The following is a 23,821-nucleotide window of genomic DNA, read 5'->3' as shown; positions in this document are numbered from 1 at the left end:
GCCTGGAGCTCACTCACGCACCTTGTGGAGGTGATGGCAACCAGGAAAGCAGTCTTCAAAGTTAATAAATGAAGAGGACAGTTGTGAAGCGGCTCGAAAGGAGCGCACATCAGAAAAGTAAGAACTAGATTTAAGTCCCACTGTGGCATCACAAACGGAATAGGAGGGAAAAGGTGAGTAATGCCTTTGAGAAATCTATTAACAACAGGGGACTTGAAAAGAGAGGGCTGATCAGGAATCCTGAGGAAAGCTGAAATTGCAGAAAGGTGGCCTTTAATAGTGCCCATAGCAGAGACCTGCTGAGCCAGAGAAAGAAGGAACAAAAGGACCACTGAAAGAGGGACAGAAAGGGAATCCACAGCCTTTGCTGTGCACCATGCCACAAATTGGTTCCAGCCGAAGGGGGTATTCCGATTTAGTGGAGGAACGGCAGCTGTCAGAATGACATCACAGACTTCAGGAGGCAAGTCAAACGGAATCAACTGTCGCCTCTCAATCTCCACGCATGTAGGTGGAGGCTGGACATGTTCGGGTGGAGGACCGTCCCCTGTTGCTGCTAAAGAAGATCCTCCCGAAGAGGCAGTCGGATCGGGGAATCCATGCTCATACTGAGCAGCTCGGGATACCAAACTCTTCGAACCCAGTCCGGGGCCAGAAGAATGACTTGGGCCCGGTCGCGCCTGATCTTCTTCAGCACTCTGGGTAGAAGTGGTATAGGCGGAAAGGCGTACAATACACCGCAGCTCCACTCGTGACGAAAAGCATCTCCGAGCGAGTGCCACCTTGGAAACTCCAACACGCAGAAGTGATGACATTGTGCATTCTCTTGGGTGTCGAATAGATCTAACCAAGGCTCTCCCCTCTGTTGAAAGAGACCTTGCGCCACCTCCGAGTGAAGACGCCATTCATGATACACCAAGCACCGGCGGCTGAGTTCGTCCGCCCTGGCGTTCAGAAAACCTTCCAGTTGTTGAACCGTTAAGGAACTGCCTTGATGTTCCAGCCATGTCCAGAGGCGCAAAGCCTCCTGACATAGAATCCATGACCCCACCCTGCCTAGTTTGTTGCAATACCACATGGCGGTGGTGTTGTCTGAACACCTGCACCACCCTCCCCTTGACAGAGGAAAGGAATGCATTCAGTGCAAGAAAGACCGCCAGAAGCTCCAGAAGGTTGATATGGAGCCGGGACTCCGCCTGAGACCAGAGGCCTCTGATCTCCGCCTCTCCCATTTGGCCACCCCATCCCAGGAGGGGCGCATCTGTCACCACTGTGTGCTCCGGCTGGGTAAGGGAGAGGGATCTGCCGCTGACCCAATGCTGATTCGTGAGCCACCACTGCAAGTGTTGTGCAGTGCCCTCCCAGATATGGCCGTAGTCGGACAGGTTCCCCTGATACTGCGCCCACTGGAACTTCAGGTCCCACTGCAGAGCCCGCATATGCCACCAGGCATGATTGGTCAGCAGGAGGCCATGAGGCCCAGCAGCCTCAAGGTCATCCTGACCGAAACCCGGGACAAGAGCTGAAAGATTGGAATCATAGCCCGAATGTCCCAGACTCGCTGTTCGGGAGGATAAACCCGAAACTGCACCGTGTCCAGAACCACTCCGATGAAGAGGAGCTTCTGAGAGGGAATTAGGTGCGACTTCGGCACATTGATGGAGAACCCCAGCAAATGCAGGAGGTCGTCCGTACTCTGGAGGTGGGAGAGGACTGTTTGGGGCGAGCCCGCCTTCAACAACCAGACGTCGAGATAGTGGAAGACTGAAACCCCTGATCTGCGCAGATGAGCTGCAACCACTGCCATCACTTTGGTGAACACCCGAGGGGCGCTGGTAAGGCCAAAAGGGAGCATGGTGAACTGAAAATGCTCCTGCCCTACCGGGAATTGCAGGTAACGCCGGTGAGCCAGCAGGACGGGGATATGAAAATACGTGTCCTGCAAGTAGTGGGAGTAACAACCAAGACCTACTTCTGGCATCGGAACGCTCTTGATGGCCCACTTAGCCAAGAGGGCCGTAACTTCCTGCTGGAGAATTGCAAAGTGAGCCCCCGACATGCAGTGATACTGTGGTGGCATGGCTGGGGAGGTTGTCTCGAAAGGGAGGGAGTAACCCCTTCGGACAATTTGCAGAACCCACCTGTCCGATGTGATGGTGCGCCAGTGATGGGAGGTGATGGCGAATCCTGCCACCCACTGGTCTCTGGTGAGCCTGAAACACAGGACTAGGAAGGTTTGGAGGCAGGGGCAGCAGGGGGGTTCCACGTCCGCGCTGAAAATTTTGCTGCGCAGGCCTGTGGCTCTGAAACTAACGTGCTTGGGTGCCCCTTCCTTGACCACGAAAGGAGCGAAAAGCAGAAGCGGAAGGAGTGCGTGTGGCCGAAAGGCCTAAAGACTTAGCTGTAGCCCACGAGTCCTTAAAACGCTCCAACACGCAATCCGCCTTATCGCCAAACAGGCGAGTGCCATCAAAGGGCATGTCCATCAATGTGTTCTGGACATCCCCAGAAAAGCCAGTTATTCTCAGCCAGGCATGGCGGCGTAGCGCCACTGTCGTGGAAATTGCCCTGCCCAGCGAGTCAGCAGTGTCAAGACCACAACGGATCGTGAACTTGGCTGCGTCTCTCCCCTTAGCAATAGCTTGGGAGAGTACTGTCCGAGCTTCCACCGGACACTGAGGCAGCACGTGTGCAACCGTAACCCACACAGAATGGGAATAATGGCCCAAGAGTCCTGAACTAGCGCAAGAAAAAATCTTCTTCCCAAACTGCTCCAGTTTCTTGGGTTCCCTGTCGAGTGGTGAGGAAGGGAACGCGCCTGGGGACGCAGAGGCCTGGACAACCAAGCTCTCAGGGGTATGGTATTGGGAGAGGAAAACGGGGTCGCCCGGGGCTGGGCGATGGCGTCGGGCCACGTTCTTATCCGCAGGAGCCCCTGTGTTGGGCCTGGACCAGGTGCCAAAAAGAACGTCCGAGAGTGCATCATTCAAGGGCAGCAGCAGCTCTGTAGAAAAAGACGTCGGCCAAAGCACCTCTGTCAGAAGGTTAGTCCTGATGGCCACGGTAGGAAACTCGAGGTGGAGAGCCTCGGCCACCCTACGCAACACCATAGAGTATGAACCACCCTCCTCCATAGCCACGGTAGAAGGAGCCAGTGAGCAAGATTCAGGAGTATAATCCTGGTCACCTGCATCCCCCGGATATTCATCCCAGTCTGGGTCTAACTTGCATTGTGCTGCGAGAGGGTCCTCAGACCCCTCCCAGTCCTCCCCATCCTCCATAGCCTGCCGAACAGGTGGAACATAAGGAGGTGGTTGAAGAAAGGGATAGAAATTCCCAAACGGCGTCGGAATCGGCATCGGTCAACACCCTTCCAGAACCGTCTCCATGTCGGGGAGGAGGCCAGGGACGGCTTTGGCTGACGCTGCGGCCGACGTCGGTCGCGGCACCGTCGGTGTCGGTGGAGGTCGTACTGGGCCAACCGACATGGACGGGGATCCATGCGTGGATCCATGGGGTCTCTGGCGTCGAGACCAAAGTCGTCGACGATGTCGGGCTGGAGCCGGCAACGTCGAAGAACGAGGACCCTCAGTCGGGCCCCCGGGGCCCGAAGACGCACTGGCAGGGCCGAACGGTCCGAAGACACGTGCCATAGCTGACAGGAACTCCTGCAGCTGGGCTGGAGTCGCTGATGGACCCGGAAAGGGCGGGTAGGCCATCTGCAGCCGCGGAGGCTCCGCCGGAGCCGCAGGGGCGGTGCCACCTGCACCCTCAGCCACATCGCGCGACCAGCTAGGGGAAGGCAAAAGCGATGGTGCTTCTTCGACTTCCCGTGCTTCGCCTTACATGACTCAGAGTGCGAAGATTTGGAATGGTGGTGATGGCTCCGCGGTTGGTCCCTCGACCTCCCATGGGACCAAGACCTAGAACGGCGCGGAGCCGACTCCCGGGCCTCTAGCTACTTTCGGACCAATCCCGCAAAGTTCTGCAAAGTGGTGGTCGCGCCCCAGGCAGTGCAGACACTCACGGTGCGGATCCGTCACCAACATCGTGCGTGGACAGGCCGCGCAAGACTTGAAACCGGGCATCCCTATGCACCTGGAGTGTAAGTATTCAAACTACAGAGACAAAAGTCCCAAAAAACCCAGTCACAAAATGACTGGGGGTACAGCTCTCTCCGGATCGGCGCTTGCTGGCACGGAAAAAGAAAGAAGTGACGTTATCACACGTGGGCGCGTCTAAGTAGCTCCAGCGACGTCATTTCGGTGACTACGACGCCAACGACGTAAATGGAGCCGTACGACGATGCCTACTGACACGCAGGGGTACTGCTGACGAAAACTTTCCGGATCCAGTCTGATGCCTGGGAATATTCTAAGGTAAGGAATCTATCACTAATGTGTCTCTTTCAGATGTTTCCAGTTAATATACAATTAGGAGCTGAAGCATCTTGGTCCTTATGCATCAATGCAGTTAAAAATAGACACCTGTTGGACTTGGCTCTCCCTGCAGGGTCACCCTCACATTTTTACCTTTACACCTCCTGTTTTCTGAATATTGTTTTTTTGGGCATTAGAACTCCGTGCACTTTACCACTGTTCACCAGTGGTAAAGTGCTTGTGCTCTTTCACTACAATATGGCAAAATTGGCTTACACCTGATTGGCATGCTTAATTTATTTGAGAGACCCTAGTATATGGTTCTACTTGTACCTAAAGTCTGTAAATAAATGCTACTAGTGGGCCTGCAGCACGCATTGTGCCATACACTAAAGTAGCATTTTCAAACATGTCCCACGCCTGCCATTGCAGCTTGTAATACACTTTTAAACTGCCAATTTGATCAGGCAAAATAAACCTTTTGCCAGGCCTAACGCTTCCTTTTTTATATATACACGCCTCATCTAAGGTAGGCCCTAAACAGTCCACAGGGTAGGGTTTATTGTATTTAAAAAGTAGGACATGCGTTTTTAGTTCAACATGTCCTGGTAGTGAAAAACCACAAGATTCATTTTTCACTACTGTAAGGCCTACCTCTCCAACAGGATAACATTGCGTTACCTTATTACTTTTAATACGTGCTAACATTTGAATGGAAACAGGTGGAAATGTCATGTTTGGACTCAAATTAATTGCAATTTAAACTCCTCTTTAATAGCAAATCGGATTTTAGATTACGGTTTAGAAAATGCCACTTTTAGAAAGTTGGCATTTTCCTGCCAAAAAGCTTCTAAGGCCTTCTAGGAGCTTCCAGGTGCCTGGACCTGTTAATGGCTTCCTCATTAAGAAAGCGTATTGTGCCTAGAGAGTGAACAACTGGGGTGTAGATGTGGGCAGGATGCTCAATCCTGCCAGGATGGTTAGGAGCATAGCTGTTCCCTGCCATACTTACATTTCAAATGGCTTGTCTCTAGGACACACAAAGGAACCTAACAGTAGTCTTTTGTCACCCAAACCTTCTTAGAGCCTTGGTAAGGGAAGGAAAGAACTTTACAGGACCAGATGTAGGGGTAGCCTAGAAAATTCTCCTACTACCAAGGATGGCACCAGGTTTAAATATTGGACCTCCCAAGCCACTCTTCAGTACGCTCTGAAACATGTTGACATTAAAGAAGGACTGCCTTGTCCCCCAGAGGACTGCACTGCTGCTACCAGAGTACTGTCCTGCTACTTAAGGTCAGCCTTATTTCCCAGAAGACTGCCCTGCTGCTTGAGGTCTGCCCGGCTCTCAGAGAAGGAAGACTGGATCTGCTCTCTTCATCCCAGACTAACCTGAGTGACTCCAAGGATTTGTTGGCTGATCCTCCTGTTCTGAGCTACATGGACACAATAAGCTTCAGAGGCCTCCCTGCAACTGCCCAGCTGATCTGCTGCAACTGGTCCTGCAATTAGACCCGCCTGAGCCCTGCTGGCCTAACTTAATGTGAGTCTCTGATCCCAAAAAGGTGCCTTGCTAGGTCCTGCACCCTTGGCTGGCAGCAGAGTGCACTCCACTTCAAGAAAAAGATGAAAATAGTGAAGTTTAGGCTGCTCGCGATGCCTAACCTGCTCTTTACGCCAAATGCCTCCTCCAACGTGAACGGAACGCTGCAATCTGGACTTGAGCAGGTAACTCTTCAGCTGGACTAACCTGGTACCTATACACGGCCTGCGCTTCATTGCAGTCAGCCTGAACTTGTGACTTTTCCTCGGTCTATTGCATACAGAAAACTATGAGTGGCACTTTCTGCTTCTTGGAGCTATTTTTTTTTATTTTTTTTAAATAAGTTTGCATATTTTAGGTTTTACTGATTGAATTTTTGCCGTTCTGGTATAATTTTCTTTATTAAAATGTATGACATTTTTCTAAATTAGTTTGAGATTTTTGTTATGTTATGTTTTTACTTTATTACTGTTTGTGTGCTGCATAAATACTTTACACTTTGCCTCCAAAGTAAGCCTGATTGCTTTGTGCCAAGCTACCAGAGGTTTATGCACAAGGTAATTTATTTTTACTTTTGTTAGTCAACGCATCAAGGATTGTGGTTGTTGCTTGAGAAGGGTTTACACCCAGTCAACTAACAACCTAATTTCTCACAACACCTAATGGGCAAAATACTCTTAAACATCAGGCCCCTTGTTATGGGAGTATAGTGAAAAAGGTGTATACAACTCTGCAGAAACTATAGCCTATTTTGATAACAATACATGCCACTTTAGGGAGACTATTGGAATGTGTTGTCATGGTTAGGACCCTGATATGAGATAGCCCACCAAGATCCTTCTTGAGGAAATCAATGTCAAGGGTGCTGGTCTAACATCGGTAAGTGGCCTACTGGATTAATGATCACCAAGTTATCACCTTTGCCTATACAAAACAGGACTCTTGGCAGGGAACAGATCAGATTATACAAACTACTCTCCTAAAGTACAGATTGTCCTGGAGGAGAATAAGAACATTTTTCTACTGAGTGGGTGAGCCTAAAACGTGGAAGACATTACATAATTTATAAGAAATGTAAGAATGGAGGGGACATATCTTTTTTAGAGGTCAGCACTATCCCTGCAGAATGCTGGGGCTGCTAAATACTAAGGCAGTTCTGTGCTAATTCTTTTTAATCCCTATTTTGTCCATCACCCTACACTTTTTGTATTGTTATCTCACTTCTCACTCTTCCAAGTTCTCTTTCTTCCCTTCTTTCTTTATTTGTCACTGTCTTCCAGTCTTACTCTTTCTCTTTCTTTCCTCCCTTTTCTGCATTTCTCCCTCCTGCTCTGGATCAAATACGGATGTTGGAAAATAAGTTGCAATCAAGAAAAATTATTGCTGATACCAGTGCTTAACTTATGAAAACAGAAAGTGGAGAGAACCAACATTTTTCTTAGGAACCCACCTCTTCAGATGCTGAATGCCGGGATTGCAGATGCCAAGACTGCCTTGTCTTGACTCCATCTCATGCCTCTTCTTTCCGCCACTATACACTTCCTGTCTCTTATCTAACCTTTGTATGTTGTTTTTCATCCCTCCATGTCACTGGTCTCCTAATTTCTCCTCATTCCTTTTCCCTTTTATGCCTTTCTCTCTCGTTCTGGGTCAAAGTCTGCTGATGAAAAATAATCACGTGTTCCCTAAAATACAGTCCTGATGCCCGCCACCTGCAACTGCTAGCACAAATGAAGCATTGGTTAGTCCCCGCCACCAGCACACACAGGAACAAATGAAGCCAAGACTGTAGCTCACTACTGGTAATCACCGGGAAGAACTACAAATATGACTATGTCATGTGACTGCCTCTGACAGTTAAGGGCATGTAAACATAATATTCAAGGGTAACTCGAACAGTACTTGGGTTCATCACACATTATTGTGTCCTGGTGGGAGAGCTTGTTCAGAGGGCCTGATACTTTTAACCTACGGCACAGACATCTGTTTGTGATCTGTTGACTTTTTAGCGAGGTTCACACCCTAACTGACCAATAGCATTTCTCAACTCTTCACAGAGCACATTCACATTTTTAACTCTCCCACGTTGAAACAACTTGACAACCTACAGATATATTGGACTGTTCCTGCAGTCAGCCTGATGCTGTGATAAAACAAATGAGGACCTTCCATCTGCCCTTCCCTCGAACAATGCTAATTTCTGTGTTTTGTGACGGCAGTGCCACAGTCTCTGCCTCCCACGTTGTCAAACTGCAAGTTATAGAGGTACAGAAGTATGTAGCGTTTTTGAGACTGCAAAAGGTCCAATTCACAGAATAAGGCCATTTGTGACAGCAAAATGCTTTTTTTCATGTATGAAACCCAAACAGCAATTGTGTAACAAACTAAGGAATCGCAATTTGAGTTTGCCACCAAATAACGATTCTGTTGTTAGAAGAGGTGTGTTCAAAGCGTGCCTTCCAAATACCAAATCGGAACAGGTATATTAATGTTTTATGACCGAAATCCAGCTTAAAAATATTGATACTTAACAAACTACAAATGTGGTGATAACCTATTCTCAAACATGAAGGGGTCCCCCCCAAGGGGACCCTTTCCCTTCATGAAAGTGCCAAAGAATTTTTTTTAAAGTAGGCAGGGGTACCGTTGACCACTGCCTAGTCTCAAAAAATTCTACTTAAACGTTTCATTTTTTAAGAAAAAATGAGTTGCAATAAAAAACAAAAATGGCCATTAAAAAGCAGTCACAAACATGGTGGCCTGCTGAAGTCAGCAGGCCACAATCCCGTGATGGCTGGGATTTAATTGTAATTTGTGACCTACCTCTTTAATATTCATGAGATAGGTCAAATTGCGACCCACTAGGAATTAGCATTTTGCGAACTGACCTTCTAGTACTTAGATTGGCTCGCAAAATAGCCCAAAGGTGCCAAAAATACTGGTCACGAATTGCTAAAGTGTTTTGCGTTCAATGGTTCGTACATCTAGCCCAGAAACATTCTATTGTGTGAGTGCTAACTGCAACTTTAACCTTTCTCTTCTTGTGGTGCCCTCTCTGATGTTTTAATACTACAAACGTGTTCTAAGGAGATCTTTACGAAGATGGGTCACAACTATGAAAGCTGCACGTTAGTCACCTTAGAATGAATATCCCAATACCAACAGGTGCATTCCTTTCAGAGAGCGCTGTGGCAGTTTTTTTAAAGTTATTTTCGGGCACACCTTGGCTTATTTAAGTTTTTTTAGCAAGTATCTGCTTTAGTGCTGACATTTGGAATATTGCTGCGGAATATGGAAAATCTCAAGAAATTCAAGCGGAACACTACAGTGTTTTCTTTTGCGAGAACAAGCTAGCCAACAGACCCGATTCAGGCGGTAGACTCCGATCTTTTAAGCCAATAATGGCTTTATTTTCGCTGTCTCCAGCCTGCCATTGCCTCGGTTTGAATAGAGGTCCATGGGGTAAATACAGTCGCTTGATATTTTTTTTATATCTCTCTCATCAACCTCTTCTAAATGTTGGCCTGCACGCGAGAATGCATACTGGCTTTGACTATGTCTCGGTGTGCGGTTTGTTATCACAATATTGTAGGCACTGTTCCGTGTCTCTACGTCCGCGTGCTTTCCCGTTATCGGGCTCCCTTCCTCTTTCTAACTGACCGCAGTGTTGCAGATACAGCTCTGAAGCGGCCAGCTTCCGTCACGTGACGCTAGTTCGGAGATCAAGGATAAGATGGACTGACAAGCCTGCTCTTGGTTGTTGAAACTGGTTGTTAAGCGCTCACGTTTTTTTCTGTCAATCCACACTAAACACACCAATGCAGGGAAATTACACTGTTCCGTTTAAATCGCATTTCATTGGCGCATGTAAACAACACCAATACAGGGAAAATGTACTGTTCCATTTAAATTGCATTTCGTTGGCAAATGTACAATCAGTTTTCAAGGTGCCTCGAATTTTTGGGAAAACGTATTGCATAAAGTAAATAAGCACATGAAAAATCTGCTTTTTTTTTTTTTGCACAAGCTGCCCATACCCACAAGCGTGCGCACACCAACTAACCCAGCTCTCCATTCTCTATTGCTTCGAATGTCAGCCAAATATCCAAGCTTGATGCCACATTTCGCATGTCCAGCACCTGATTGGTTAGTTCTTCTGCCGACATAGCAGGGGAGACCTGCATGGGAAGAAGAAAAAGAAAACAGAGAAACAGCAGTGAAGTGTAAAGACTGGAAAAAATGACACAATCTAATAACACACATCGGAAATGAAAATAGGTCAGGCATATAACTGAAAGTGCCTCTTCAGTCACCTGTGAGTTTAGGCACTGTTGTAAAGTGACCCCTTATTGAGTGGTCGTCGCATGTTTTTAATTTTTTGGGTACTCACCTGCTGGTAATCTTGAGCTCCAACTTGGGACACTGCTAATCAGTGCCCTGTGTAAGTGCTCCTTACTCCTAAAACATGTCAAAAGTGGCTTAAAAACAGAGTGGCACATTTACCTTTCCTATAAGGCCATATTATCTGGAGTAGAAATACACCCATAGTAAGGAAATGTATATGCCACTTGTGGACTGCAGTACCTATTGTGCCATCTACTAAAGTGACAGTGAAAAACATGGCTTCTGGCCTGCTCTGTGTAGCCCCACAGAGCTCACCTTTTTGACTGGGAGAAAAATCTGAGTTTAAGTACTAAATAAAACACCCCTAAACACTCCTTGCTGCCCACATTAGGGTGAATAATCTTTGAGTGGAACACGTGACATTAGAAATGGTATGTTTCCCCAGTGACTAGGCCCAAAACAACATTGTAACTGGTCAGGCTGGGGCTGGTATATAGGAAAGGTCAAATGATAGATTATATGCTTAAATCTATAACATGTGACCTGTACCAGCCACAGACTTCATTCAAATAATTATTTATATAATAAAAAATTCAATCAAATTGTGAAGTTGGATTTATATTAAATATCTTCGAAATGTAACTTTAAGAAAGTTACCTTTACCCTGCCAGAAGCTGATGGAGACTAATTTGAATTAGCTCTCCAGCGATTGCCCAACCTTTACTTGCCTTAAATTGGGTATGAAAGAGGTGTGAAAAAGCATCTAGACCAGAGGCAATGGCCTGGAAGTGTGGATATGTTTTCTTTCCCTAGCTGGAAGACCATTGTGGGGTGGTCCAGGAACATAATTAATTGAAAAGGTACCTGCCCTGTCACAAGCAAATGTTTGGTGACATCAGGAAATCCCCAGCTTTTCTCCCCATAATTAGGCTCTCATCAGACCTAGCGAGACAAATGCTACCCCAACAACCAGGTTTAAGTGACCACAGAGGAGGAGGCTGCTTATTACCCTGGCTACACAGGTTTAGTACAAGGGGAGAAGGGTTTGCCCTTCTTGAATTTTGAGAGTGAGGAGTACTCTGGGATTGTTTGCAGCAAGGTGAACAGCAACTACCGGAAAAGTGGCTATGGTAGCCTATGGAACCTTTACCCCATTGGTTATGGAGTGCCCATGTGTTACTCGCGCCCTATAGATCGCCCCAGATATACATGTAGCATCCCCAGGAACCCTCCTCAGAACACTTTCTGGAACGGCAGAAAATCAAACGAGGACTGGACCTGCTGTTTGGGACCTAAGAGGAGCCCAGAAGGACTGAACCTGCTCCCTCTTGTAGACTGGACAAAGAAGAAGAATAAAATGGTTAGCTGGCTGCCCTCTTGTGTGGCTACAGTACCACAAGAGGTATTTTCCTGCTCAACTGATCAGTGAAAACTGAACCTGGACAAGGCTTTGCGGTTGGCCTCTGCCTGACACCTTGAGAGTCTCTAAGTGCACTTCCCTGAAGTCCTGGAGGCCTAAGAAGAGTAGCTGTATGGTTGTTGGGGTACCAGGAGAAAGTTTGGAAACTTTGAAAAAAATCTTCTATCAGACTGAATTTTAGCTTTGTCCTGCTCAAGACTCCCAGCACCTCTGACTATGTCCCATTCTGCATTGGGACTTCAAAATGTTCAGTGAAAAATCTCCAAAGCTCTAGAAGGAGCAACCACCCACAAGTACCCGGCTTTCGGATACATGCTGGAGGCGGGCTACAATTTCAGAGGCAGCCCGCTTAAGGAGGATTTTTCTTCTTAAAAAGTTAGAAAGCCCTTTTTTGCCTTGGGACTTGTGGTCTTCGAGAACTTCATCGTGGTCGGCTTCAAATCATGGCTAGGTCCCGGTCTGCCACTTAGACTATTATTGGCGCTTTCTGCTTTCTTATATCGATGCCCCATACAGGACTTTTGTCATTTAGGTCTTATTTTACTAATAAATTATTTTGCTGTATATTACACCTGAATTGTGGAGTTTTAATTTGTTTGAATGGTCTTTTCTATAGTGCATGCACTGCTTAAATACTTTAAACATTACCATTGATTGAAGAATGACTCCTTTGTGTTACATTACCAGAGACTGGGTACGCACTTATTTTAAATAGTTTGTGTTATATCTAGCAGCTATTGCAAGTCACTGTGAAGTTCCATAACCAAATAGAGGTATGAGGCCAAAGGTCAAGTTCTTTTAAAAGGTTATGTAATTTCAAGATGGCACGAAATATCCTTATAATGTACGGCTGGGGGTACATTATCCCATATAATACATGCTCACCCATAATCTTTACCACAAACCACTTAAAACCTTGGTGCATAGCTCTTTCATTTGAAAGAGAGAGCATGTTTGCAAGCATGAAGAATAGAACCGCTAGGGTGAAATAAAACACATTAAAAAACCTGTTAATTATTTTTGGAAAAAAGATATTAAAAACAGCTCAATACCAATTAGTTCTTTTTATACTGCAGTATTTCGGAATGTGTAGAAACATTCTAAAAATATTCTAACTTTTACATAATTATCGATCGAATGTGAAAATAAACCTGCCCTTTCTGCTAGTCACTGTAAGCTAGAAAAATAGAGCAGAAGAGAGAAAAGCAATGTTTTATTTTTGTTGCTTTAAACAGCAGCTCTGTGAGCTGAACTGCGTTTCACGTCAGCTGCTGACTCTGACATTGTGATGTCAGAGTTCGACTATAATAACTTATTACAATTGAGCTCTGACGTATTTTCTTTATAATCAGTGACTAGGTGCATCACAAGTCGTTGATTATATAGAAATGAGACAATAGGTTATACAGAGATTACATAGTATTATAATCTACTTTCCTACAGGCACACAATACCTCATCACAGGTGCACTCTGTCACTCATCCTCATGCATCCACTCATTTACTCATGTCAGACTGCACAGATATCTTGGAATTGTATTGTGCATGGTGTATCATTGTTGTACAGATCCACGATGGCCATAATAATTATTTCAAATGGGGCAAGAACTGGATGCAGGGAAGGCCTATTGAGTGCCTTTCCTGATTACCTGAGGGTGAGTCCTTCGAATGATTCCACCCTGCCATGACGTGAAAGGTGTTAAGTGTCTTCTTTAAAGTCCCAGTTAGGAAAAACATCACATAGTATAAAAAACCTTTTTGACAATCTAGTAACTTGGATGGAGATAAAGTTAGCCCTAGAGCAATAAGCAATGCACTAAGTTCCTAATGACACGATGAGCCATAAGCAAGCCCAGCAAACCCAGGCGAAGATTCCCAAAAACGTTGCAACTGCTAGAAGCAAAAGTCATGGATTAAAATAGTAGCAGTGGTCAAAGATCTTGGTGATTAAATCAGAACAAATGCTTTGACATGCATCTTTATCTCATTATAGGCTCCTTTAATTATGCTTCAAACAGGAACTGACATCATAGGAAAGGCACCTACTGCATCTTGTATTGGGAACCTCAGATAACTTCCTATAGACCACTATCTCGGAAAAGGCTGCTTTAAAGTTTTGACTACACCTCTTTCAGAAACTCAAGATGTACCTTGAAGAAATAAAGCAGCAGCTCAGGTGTGACGCCTTCAAGCTGCGCAGACCAGGGGTGCAAGAAACACCCCTGCAGCCCCAGCGATGCGGGGGGCAGTCTCCTCTGTATGGAGGGGGCCACACCAGCATGTCAGTTCAGTGTCTCTCTAAAGCAGCTGCAGTGTGCAGCACACTCTGAGCTGACACCCCGCAGACCCAGGACTGAAAAGAAACAAAATAATGTATTTGTTTCTCTTCAGTCTGAGCCTGCCAGCCACTTTACATGAGTGGGTGGGGCCCCCTGAAAGAAACATGCTTAGCAGAGCACTGCTTCCTCTAAGAGGGGAAGAGGCAGCACAGAAATGACTGGAGCAGAGGCATGTTTGCCACCTTTCCCAGAGAATAATGCCAGCTCTCTCTTTTCATGTATTAAGATTCTGCAAAGGCCTGCACATGATTCTTAAGTAGAACTTTATATGAAATATTATGTATTCATTGTAATATTGCCTTTCTGTCTTAGTTTACTTAAGCTATTGATCCGGGTCCATTAAGGCAGCTGAAAACACTGTTTTCTTCTTACATTTACTTTTAAAGGTATGTATTGATATGGGAAACAAATAGCAGCAAGGACATTAAATGCTAGTCATTGCAAGTGATTTCCCTGGCTATTAAAAGCTCTGGATAGAACCCCAGAGTTCTTGTTTCTCTTTGGCATGCTGTGAATAAGGTATCAGGCAAAAGTCCAAAACAACATGCAATACATATATATGTAGTTTAAAAATAATTGACAAATATATACCTATAAAAGCACAACATTGAAAAAAGAAAGTGGCCAGCTTTACATAAATATTTCCAAGGGCTTTGTTTATTTTTTAAACCAAAGTAGTCTACAAAGCAGATTGCCATTGTGTTACATACAAATATTCAGTGAATACAATATCAAATAACCATTTGAAGATGCAGTATTGTAAAACAGAGATAACAACCTCTCTCTTGTCAAATGTATCTTTTTTTGCAACCTCGTTCTTGTTATTTTTTCTTTTCCCATTATAGACAGGACTACAAGTACCAGAATGCAATGCATCAATTATTCACACCTGTAATGGAAAAATGTGAGGTCACTGTGTAGGGTCAAATGGATGATTTCTTGCACACATATACAGCATTAAAGCCTTTTCCTTCATTGTTTCCACAAAGTATGTTTGTGTTTTGCTACTGGAATAACAGGAATGTTCAGCAGCATTGCAATTTTAGTTTACAAACTAAAATCATTCTCTTCTTTATAAGAAAGCAGTCTCTGATACCAAAGCATTGCCTATGGGCCTGCGAGGAGGGGGAACAATCACATGATTTTATTGAGCAGATGCTGATAATGCCAGGCAGGTGAAAGGGAAGTATTGCTTAAAGTGGAGTCTGAAAGGTTTTACTGAATTGCAAAACGGATTTAGTGCATATTAAAAAGTCTTTTTGTGGAGGGAAACCTTATGCCTTTGTGAATCGCAAGGACTGCGAATCCCAAATCTTTTTAGTTTGTAGGTTCTATGTAAGGTAAAAAATTTATTTAGATTTAGGTGGGATGTTGCAGATAAAGATGTAATGTGTTTTAAATTAGATTGTTTTAAAATCGTTTTTCACTAACATATTTACTTTTCTGTTTTGTGTACCTGAAAACAAAATTTCAATATAATAAGTAAAAGTTAGGTCTGCTGGTTTCACTATTGGCAATCCCATTTCTTGACTATAATTCATCCCACAAATATATGTATATTTTGACTTGATTTATTGGAGTGGGGAGACTTGTTGGGGGGGGGGCATTAGCATATCTTGCAGGGGGGTCCACCTCAAGTGTTGTTACACCACTGGAGCAGACTTGTGAAGTCCTGCTGCCCCCCTTCCTGATGTTCTTTCGACATGACTTACAGAAAAATCCTCATGAGTAACTGCGAGTCAGGACACGCTTGAGCAATTCAGGGGACAAGCACCACCCATGACATGAGTGAGGCATCTACAAACATTCTAATGACCAGACGTGGAATGCTGTTTCTTCCTGTGAGCACAATTGGCATTTGGTAAGCGCTTGACACTGTTCTCATCACAGATCTCTGCGGAGATGTAATGGGTAGCCATCTTGCTTGCTTGCAACAGTAAAAAACGATATACAATGGACAGTACCATTCTAATTTTGCCACGCAGGATGTGGCGTAATACCGATGCAATGAGCCTCAATCGGTCTGCTGACCCTATCTGGGAGCTGCAGAAGGCTGTAAAGCATTACATAACAAAGATAATTAATTAACAGAAAATAAATTAACAGGGACCTAAAAAAGGTAAAAACGAATAAGTAAAATGCTGGCCAGCCAGCCTGACATTGAATGCACTCACTTTCAGGCAGGTGATGAGGCAAAAGGGATTACCCACAGGGCAAAAGAGTCAATAGCTGAATAGCGCCATGTTGTAACCTGTTATAGGCAAAAGCAGAATGTGAAGGATACTCCATAAGACCAATGGCAGAAAAGGACTGTCTTATGAACCTAAGTATGTATATGAATATATGCATTTTTATAAATGCATTTGGTTAATAAAAATAAACCAGTTAGACCCTAATAAAAGGGTCTAGCAAGGATTACTACAGTGCAAACCTTCTACACTCACGGTTTGTCAAAGAGGGAAAACCAACACCAAAAACCTAATGTAGCAAAGTGGGTTTCTGTTGCAGTAACCCTCCCCCACATTTTGCCAGACTACTGATGCACTTTTTCTTGGCGTGCCCTGGGTCCCTGCCAATCAGGTTCCCAGGGTCTGTGTTCTTTCCCCAAAAAACTAACCCAATTGGCATCTCTGGCCACATGTCAGCCCCTGGTAAATGGTACCACAGGTACCCAGGGCACTGTGACCAGGGAAGACCTCTGAGGGCTGCAGCACTTATTGTGCCACCCTTAGAGGTCCTGTACCTTTACACACACACACTGCCTTTCCAGGCTGCGTGTTTTGGTGCAGAAAAAGTAAAGAGTCGACATGGGACACATCCCTGTGTGGCATGCCTACAACCCACTGCCCTGGCATAGATCAGTCACCCCTCTAGCTGGGTGCCCTATGCTAGTGGTGAGGGTACGGGTGCATGAGCCCTGTAACCCTACAGTGTCTAAGTCCATTCTTAAGGAAATAGTAATAACAGCTGGCATGCACTCTACTTAACTGTTGCTCCAACTAAACTTTTTATACTGCAATTATTCCAACTTGGTGTGCAAGACACCTTCCATTCTCTCAATTCTTGAGAATCAAGCGTATCACCACAGATCCAACACAAATGAGAGTAACTCTTGAAGAAACCAAACAGGATTTTTTGGCACGGGGATACCTGAGGGAAATTGTGGAAAAATCAGCAGTAAGGCTAGACAAGTTTTCTAGATCCACACTTTTAGAGAAGAAAGTGAAAACTACAGAGAAAAGAGAAGTATTTGTTTCCACGTTCCCGACCCACTCACCTGCTATCAAAAAAATCATACAGAACAGATGGGATCTGCTGCAAGCAGAACCCGACTTTGGCAATCTTTTTAAAGATCGGACGATTTTTGCTTACAAACAGTCCAACAATCTTAAGGAACTGTTAAAGAAACGAGGCACCCAAGACACTCAGTCATATAAGGGCATGATGAGTTGCTATAACTGTTCACATTGCAACAATGTGATCACTGGAACGTCTATAGCACACCCTTGGTCGGACAAACAGATCAGGTTACACTTTACAGCTAATTGTAACACGCAAAATGTTATTTACGTAATGCGGTGCCCCTGTGGCCTGTACTACGTTGGGAAAACCGAAAGGTCTTTACAGATTCAGATCACAGAACATAAAAGTAGGATTCGCACTAGAACATTGAGTTCCCCTCTAGCAAGCCATTGGGGTGATGCACATCATACAATAGCACAATTAAGATTCAGTGTGATAGAAGTCGTACATGTTCACAATGACAGGGATATGTCGAAATTCATCACTCAGAGGGAGACATTTTGGATCAGGCACCTGGATACCATAAGCCCCAAGGGCTTAAATGATAACATTGAGTTATCATGTTTTTTATAGGATTTGGTGCATTTTGTTTATTCTGTTTATTCACTCCCTAAACATTCCAGCAACACACAAAAATTCAGTCCTCAGCTTATTCATGTATTACTTTAGCATGTATTCACCTTCATGAATGCAGTTTATTCAAAACATAGCAGTGACACAGACTATCGGTACAAATTGGCATATGTGTGCACTATTGCTTGCAATGACAGAATGGAGTTTTATGATTATGATGAAGCACATAATATAGATAGGATCTTCACTCATTATGTGAAACAATATATCTACTAGTAAAACGATGTGGATTTATGCAAACTAAAATAAACAGGTGTTTTTATTGTGATACACAAGCACATATTTGCAAAATACTGTTAGAGTTATTATTATTAGGGTCCCATGTTTTCAATAAGGCACTTAAGTTGCTTATGATTTTGATACAGCATGTGACACATCATCATTATTGTAAGACTACTTGCATTCCTGCGATTTGAGATAAGAGATCAATCTTATAGAAATACCTCTGTGTACAATTGCAATGCACCAGCAATTGATCTAAAGATTTGTTTTATAATACCGAGACATGTCGCAATCAAGATCTGAAGAGGAGATTTTTACTTGTTGTGTACCTCATGCGTAATCATTACTTAAAGAACACACATTGTAAACTTTGTCAGCCTTTATACAGATGGTTAATGTTTCATTATGTATGACATCTAATATTTTGTCACTTTGGGAACATGTCATGTAGATACAATTGTGAATAATTGCCATTTTGATTGTGGATCGTTCTCATCATTAAGTAACAAAAACTGCAGCAATCATATCATTGGTGAATAATGCTATTCTATCTTTTCATCACACTTTCTTCATCTTCTCATCTTTTCATCTTTTTGTCATACATTAGGACCATCACTCTCGGGACCTCTGGCACATTCTGAAGCACATTCGATTTTTTTTGCACTTTTCTTTGATACTCGGTAACATCACACCTTTACATTATGGCCAACACTTTTCTAGTGAATTACCACCTAGAGTCTCTTTTTAGTTTTCATTACACAGTCGCTGCACGTACACGGCAGCAGCGACTGAACTCACTTTTTGGGCGGCATCTCTTATCGGGCGGTCACATCTTGGTATCCGGATTTATTTGGCGCAGACGCCGCAAGACGGCATCTGTAAGTTTATAAATGGTGTGACTCATCAATTTAGTAGTTGCGAGGGTACGCCAGCATTCTTATCAATCCTAATGAATTTTTACAGATACAACGTTACATGTACCAGTGGCGTTCGTGAACAATTAATTGGAGTTAATCCCCAATTGCTTTCCACAACTTCGATATCACGTTATTTGATGCACCAACAGTGTTTCATTACTTTCGCTACATTGTAGGAAGCTGGATTTTTTCAGCGTCTTAGACGTCCGGTGAGTTTTTCTCTTGTTTCACTTTCCTCACATATTGACACAATTTTAGGGTGTTTGCATCATGCGTACACCTTCAGTTGGACTCCTCTAGCTAATTTTCATGCTTTATCTCACAGGTCTGCATTGACCCGCTTGGAAAACAGTTCTGAGCTTAGACTCAACGTCATATTTGGACCTTTTTATTAGGTAGATACGTTTTTTTGCATGACACTTAGCACAACGTCTTTGGCACACTTTGCACATGTGGTGATTTGAGACTTTCGAGTTTCCTACGAGCTTCAGGTATCGTCTTTTCTAACAGTAACTCCACTTTCGTGGCTAATTACCAACCAGCTTATTTTAGTTCACTCAGTTTGTAGCTTTAAACCCTCCTGGACAATAGAGGCCTATCACCTTACTTCTTTTCTTTGTTTGACCTTTATACTCTAGTGTTCATTGAACATAATGAATGAGATTAATTTTGTTTGTAGATAACCCCTGACGAAGGGTGGTGGATCCACCCGAAATTCATTGGGATTGAGAAATGAGTTTCTCCATATTGTTTTTGACTCGTCGTAAGGACTACTGAAATTGATTTTGATCTTCAACAGACGTGCCAATATAAGAAGCACATCAAGAAGAAGATTATTGTTCTTGGTTTATTATTTGAACATTAACACTGCTTTGATAAGTTTGTTAACAGTGTATTACATTGGTCCTCCATTTGTTTTATCAGTACGTTAAGCAATTACGTTTTTGAGAAATTGATAATGCACACTCACACATGAGTGTATTAGGTTGTGCATGTCCTGTCTAGAACATATTGCTCTAGTTTACATTTCGTAAGTCCATTCTTAGGTATTGTAAGTGCAGTGCTGCCATTAAGAGTATATGGTGCTGGCGCTTGTCATTACGAACTCCACAGCACCATAATGGCTACACTGAAAACGGAGAAGTTTGGTATCAAACTTCTCAGCACATTAAACCCACATTGATGCCAGTGTGGGATTTAATGAAAAATGCACACAGAGGACATCTTTGTGATGCCACCTGAAAAACGACGAGCCTCTGGTGGGTTCCCTGACCGGTACACATCAGCCTGCCACCACAAGACATGTTTCTGGACCCCTAGGGTGGGAGCCTAGGCTCCCTGAGCCCAGAAACAAAGCCTTTCCCGGGTGGAGGTGTTCACACCTACCCCAGGCCAGGAAGAGCCATCTGTGGCAGGGGATCTTCAAAGGCCTGGCAGCCTTTATAATGCGACCCTCAGCCTCTCCTGCTATCAGGAACAGGACCCCTTCCTGTCTCCCCTCCCTTTCGGGCAGAAGACAGGCGGGAAAAACTAGCCAGCCCAGGAGGTGTGCCCACCTCTGCCAACTCCACCCCTCAGGTGGGGGAGGTGAGGTGAAGCCCACTCTACAGTGCTCGCCATCTTGCAGATGGCAGGCACTCCCCAATCAGGACTAGGGATTGTGCTCACTCCCCCACGTGGGGTGAGCACACCAAGGGTGTAGTCTCCCTAAGGTCAGTAGCCAATGGGCTACTGACTTCAAGACCCCTAAAACACCCCCTAAATATAGTATTTAGGGGGCAGCCCTGAACCAAAAAAGCAGATCCAGCCTACCTACAAGAAGAAAAGAAGAAGAAGGATGAAGAGCAGTGCAGAGCTAACAAGAGGACGACGCCCACTGACTTGGCCCCAGCCCTACAGGCCTGTCTCCCCTCGAACCTGCTCCTGCGAAATCCCGGCATGTCCAGCAGCCAGCAACCTCACAAACCCCGGAGGACCTGCCTGCCTTCACTTCCCAGACTGTTTCTCCCGTGAACACCAGACGTGTTTTAACTGCAGCTTCTGGTGCCAGCCAGAGACCGCGAATCCAGCCCACTCTGCACCCGCTGAACCCAGCCCGAGCTCGAGTGTAAAAACACCATGAGGAGGTCACCCGAGCGATCCTGACCCGAGATCTGGCGACCCTTTGACCTGCCTCAAGCCTCCAGCCGACGCCTGCAGCCTAAATCCAGAAGGCCCCCCTAACCGCGACCAGGAGCTGGTAAGAAGATCCGACCCTAAAAGGCACTCCTGCACCCGATGCCCCACGGCCTTGTGTGCCCCAACCGACGGTACCTCGCCAACCCTTAACTTCCCAACTTACCTCTCCAAGTGGTGGTCGCACCCAGAAGTCCTTCATCTCCCTGCCTGCAGTGCTTTTTCAAACCGGAGGTTCTCCATATAAAACAACAGGGCGCACAACGTTGAAACAGCACTCTGCACCCGGCCGCCCCAGTGCCGCTGAGGGTGCACTTTTTGTGCTACTTTGTTTCCCCATTTACCCTGACCTTAACCCTAGGAGCTTTGCTCCCACACCCCAGTGGCCTGCTTGCCAGCAGCCACCAACCGGAGGCACCCTATCCCCCATTGGGTAACATTGGGCTTCAACACTCTGCACTCGGCCGCCCTAGTGCCGCCGAGGGTGCAACAACAGTGCATCACTGACCCTGGGGGACCCCTGAGTCTAACCCCAGAACCTTAACTCCCACAGTCGTTTACTTACCTGTGAACCGTTAACCGGTTTTCCTCCCATAGGATAACATTGATACTTTTTCTCCAAAAAGTTTCAAAGTGTGGAGTTTTGAAACCTAAAAATATCCTTTAAAAATCGCACGAATAACCAAAACGTGTTTACTCACCTGTTTGCAGGAAATGTCCCAATGCTGAATCTAGGTATTCAGCACTGAGTTAGAAAAGTAACGTGAAAAATAACTTACCTGCAATTTACTGTAAAAGCCTATTCATTTCAATGTACTGCTCCAAAAAGTTTTTAAGTGTGGAGTTATAAAATCTGAAAATATTCTTCAAAAATCGCACAAATAACCAAAACGTAATTTCTTACCTATTTCCAGGAAATGTCCCAGTACTAAATCTAGGTGTCCAGCATTGAGTTAGACAAGTAACATAACAAGTAACTTACCTGTAAATTACTGAAAAAGCCTATTCATTTCAATGTACTGCATTTTCTAAGTGTTGCATACTACTGCTCACCTGTAAATCAAACAAAGTACAATCCCTTTTGCATTTTTCAACTGTTCTAATCCAGTAATTTATTACTGGAAATTATTCAATGCTTACCTGTACCAGGCTTGCTTGGTTCTAAAAATAAACAGTATATTTTTATACAAAAACAATTGGCTTAGAGTTCAGTCCTTGTGTAAATTCATTAGCTGACTGAGTGTGTACAACAAATGCTTAACACTGTCCTCTGATACTGCCTTACTACTCGACCAAGCTACCACTATTAGAGAGTAAGGTTCTATCTAACTTTAACCTCTACGTACCTCTGGGGACACTTGGACTCTATACACACTATACCTCATTTTGGCGTAGTATAGATAGATCCAGTTTGTTACACCTAAGGTAATTTGTAAGACTGCATATAACATAATACATGCCGGTAGGCTTTATCATGGCATAAATCTACCCTTTAAGGGCAATTTGACTTAATATATTTGTTTAATAATAAATAAGTCACAAATACTGCATTTATTGTAACTTTTCATAATAAGTGTCATTGACTTATTACCACAATCAACTGAACATATGCCCTCCTACAAGAAAACAATAAGGCATCTAGTCATAAAATTCTACATTTGCAGAGACATACGGAAAAGCAAAACATTATACAACCCTGGGTGCCGTAAGAAGGATTTTAATAGTGCAAATATTTTAACCCCTGAGTGTTTATCACAGAGCGGTAACAAACACAAAAAAAACCTTGTCTACTATGGTAAGCCTTGAGATTTAATTTATAGAAATATCTGTTAAGAGGTGTTAACACATTATTTAAAAAATCCACTGTTAAAGGGCAGTTGGCTTTAGCATGTGCTTTTCAAAATAAATAAGTCTGACATACAACCTTTATCATAACTTTTCATAATATAAAAATCAGACCTATGTCCTCTGACGTCACATTTCACCGATTAGACCTATAGCCTTCAACAATGGTGTGCCGCTGTAACCATCTCCGCGACACTGCATTATGCATATGCTTGGCCACAGAGCGATCATCGGGTATACAGTAATGATATTAAAATAAATGGTGCCAAAATAATATATTATAACCCTAAAAAGAAATTCAAGGATTATCTTGCCTGTTGCCTGACTTCAACACAGTGTACCTATCCACCGTCAAAGGCCCACTGACCTTAAAATATGCTTTTCACAATATTTAAGATCACCCCGGTCTACCGCCATTTTGTCCGTAACATTTCACACTAAAGAGAAAAGATCTACAACGTTTCCTATTGAACTAATCGGCCCCATAGCGTTTAACACTGGTCCTTCTTCAAAAGCAAACTAGGCCTTTTGTATTACGCATAAACTTCCCTTAAAGGCAACAACCGTACACATATGTAGAAAATCACAGTTGACAAACAATATACAGCCCTCCTAAATAGTCCTAAGGAGGATTATCACAATGCAAATCTTCTGCCCTCAGGAGTTATTTGAGGGGGTAATTAACATCACAACCCTTGCCTG

At 44.3% G+C, this 23,821-nt stretch overlaps 1 protein-coding gene across 5 annotated transcripts in view; it reads right to left on the bottom strand.

The window, feature by feature from the left end:
• ARAP3 (ArfGAP with RhoGAP domain, ankyrin repeat and PH domain 3) overlaps positions 1–23,821 on the bottom strand; it is a 530,251-nt gene that overhangs the window by 29,833 nt on the left and 476,597 nt on the right. For all 5 annotated transcript variants that reach the window (XM_085617771.1, XM_085617775.1, XM_085617774.1 and 2 more), the window contains exon 26: positions 9,986–10,100. In XM_085617771.1, the coding sequence (XP_085473897.1) occupies positions 9,986–10,100 (115 nt within the window). The remainder of the gene's footprint in view (positions 1–9,985; positions 10,101–23,821) is intronic.

The sequence above is a fragment of the Triturus cristatus genome, chromosome 7 (assembly GCF_964204655.1).
Source record: "Triturus cristatus chromosome 7, aTriCri1.1, whole genome shotgun sequence".
In the NCBI taxonomy this organism is placed as follows: Eukaryota; Metazoa; Chordata; class Amphibia; order Caudata; family Salamandridae; genus Triturus; species Triturus cristatus.
Note: the sequence above shows the minus strand (reverse complement) of the source record. Positions and strands in the feature narration are given on the sequence as shown.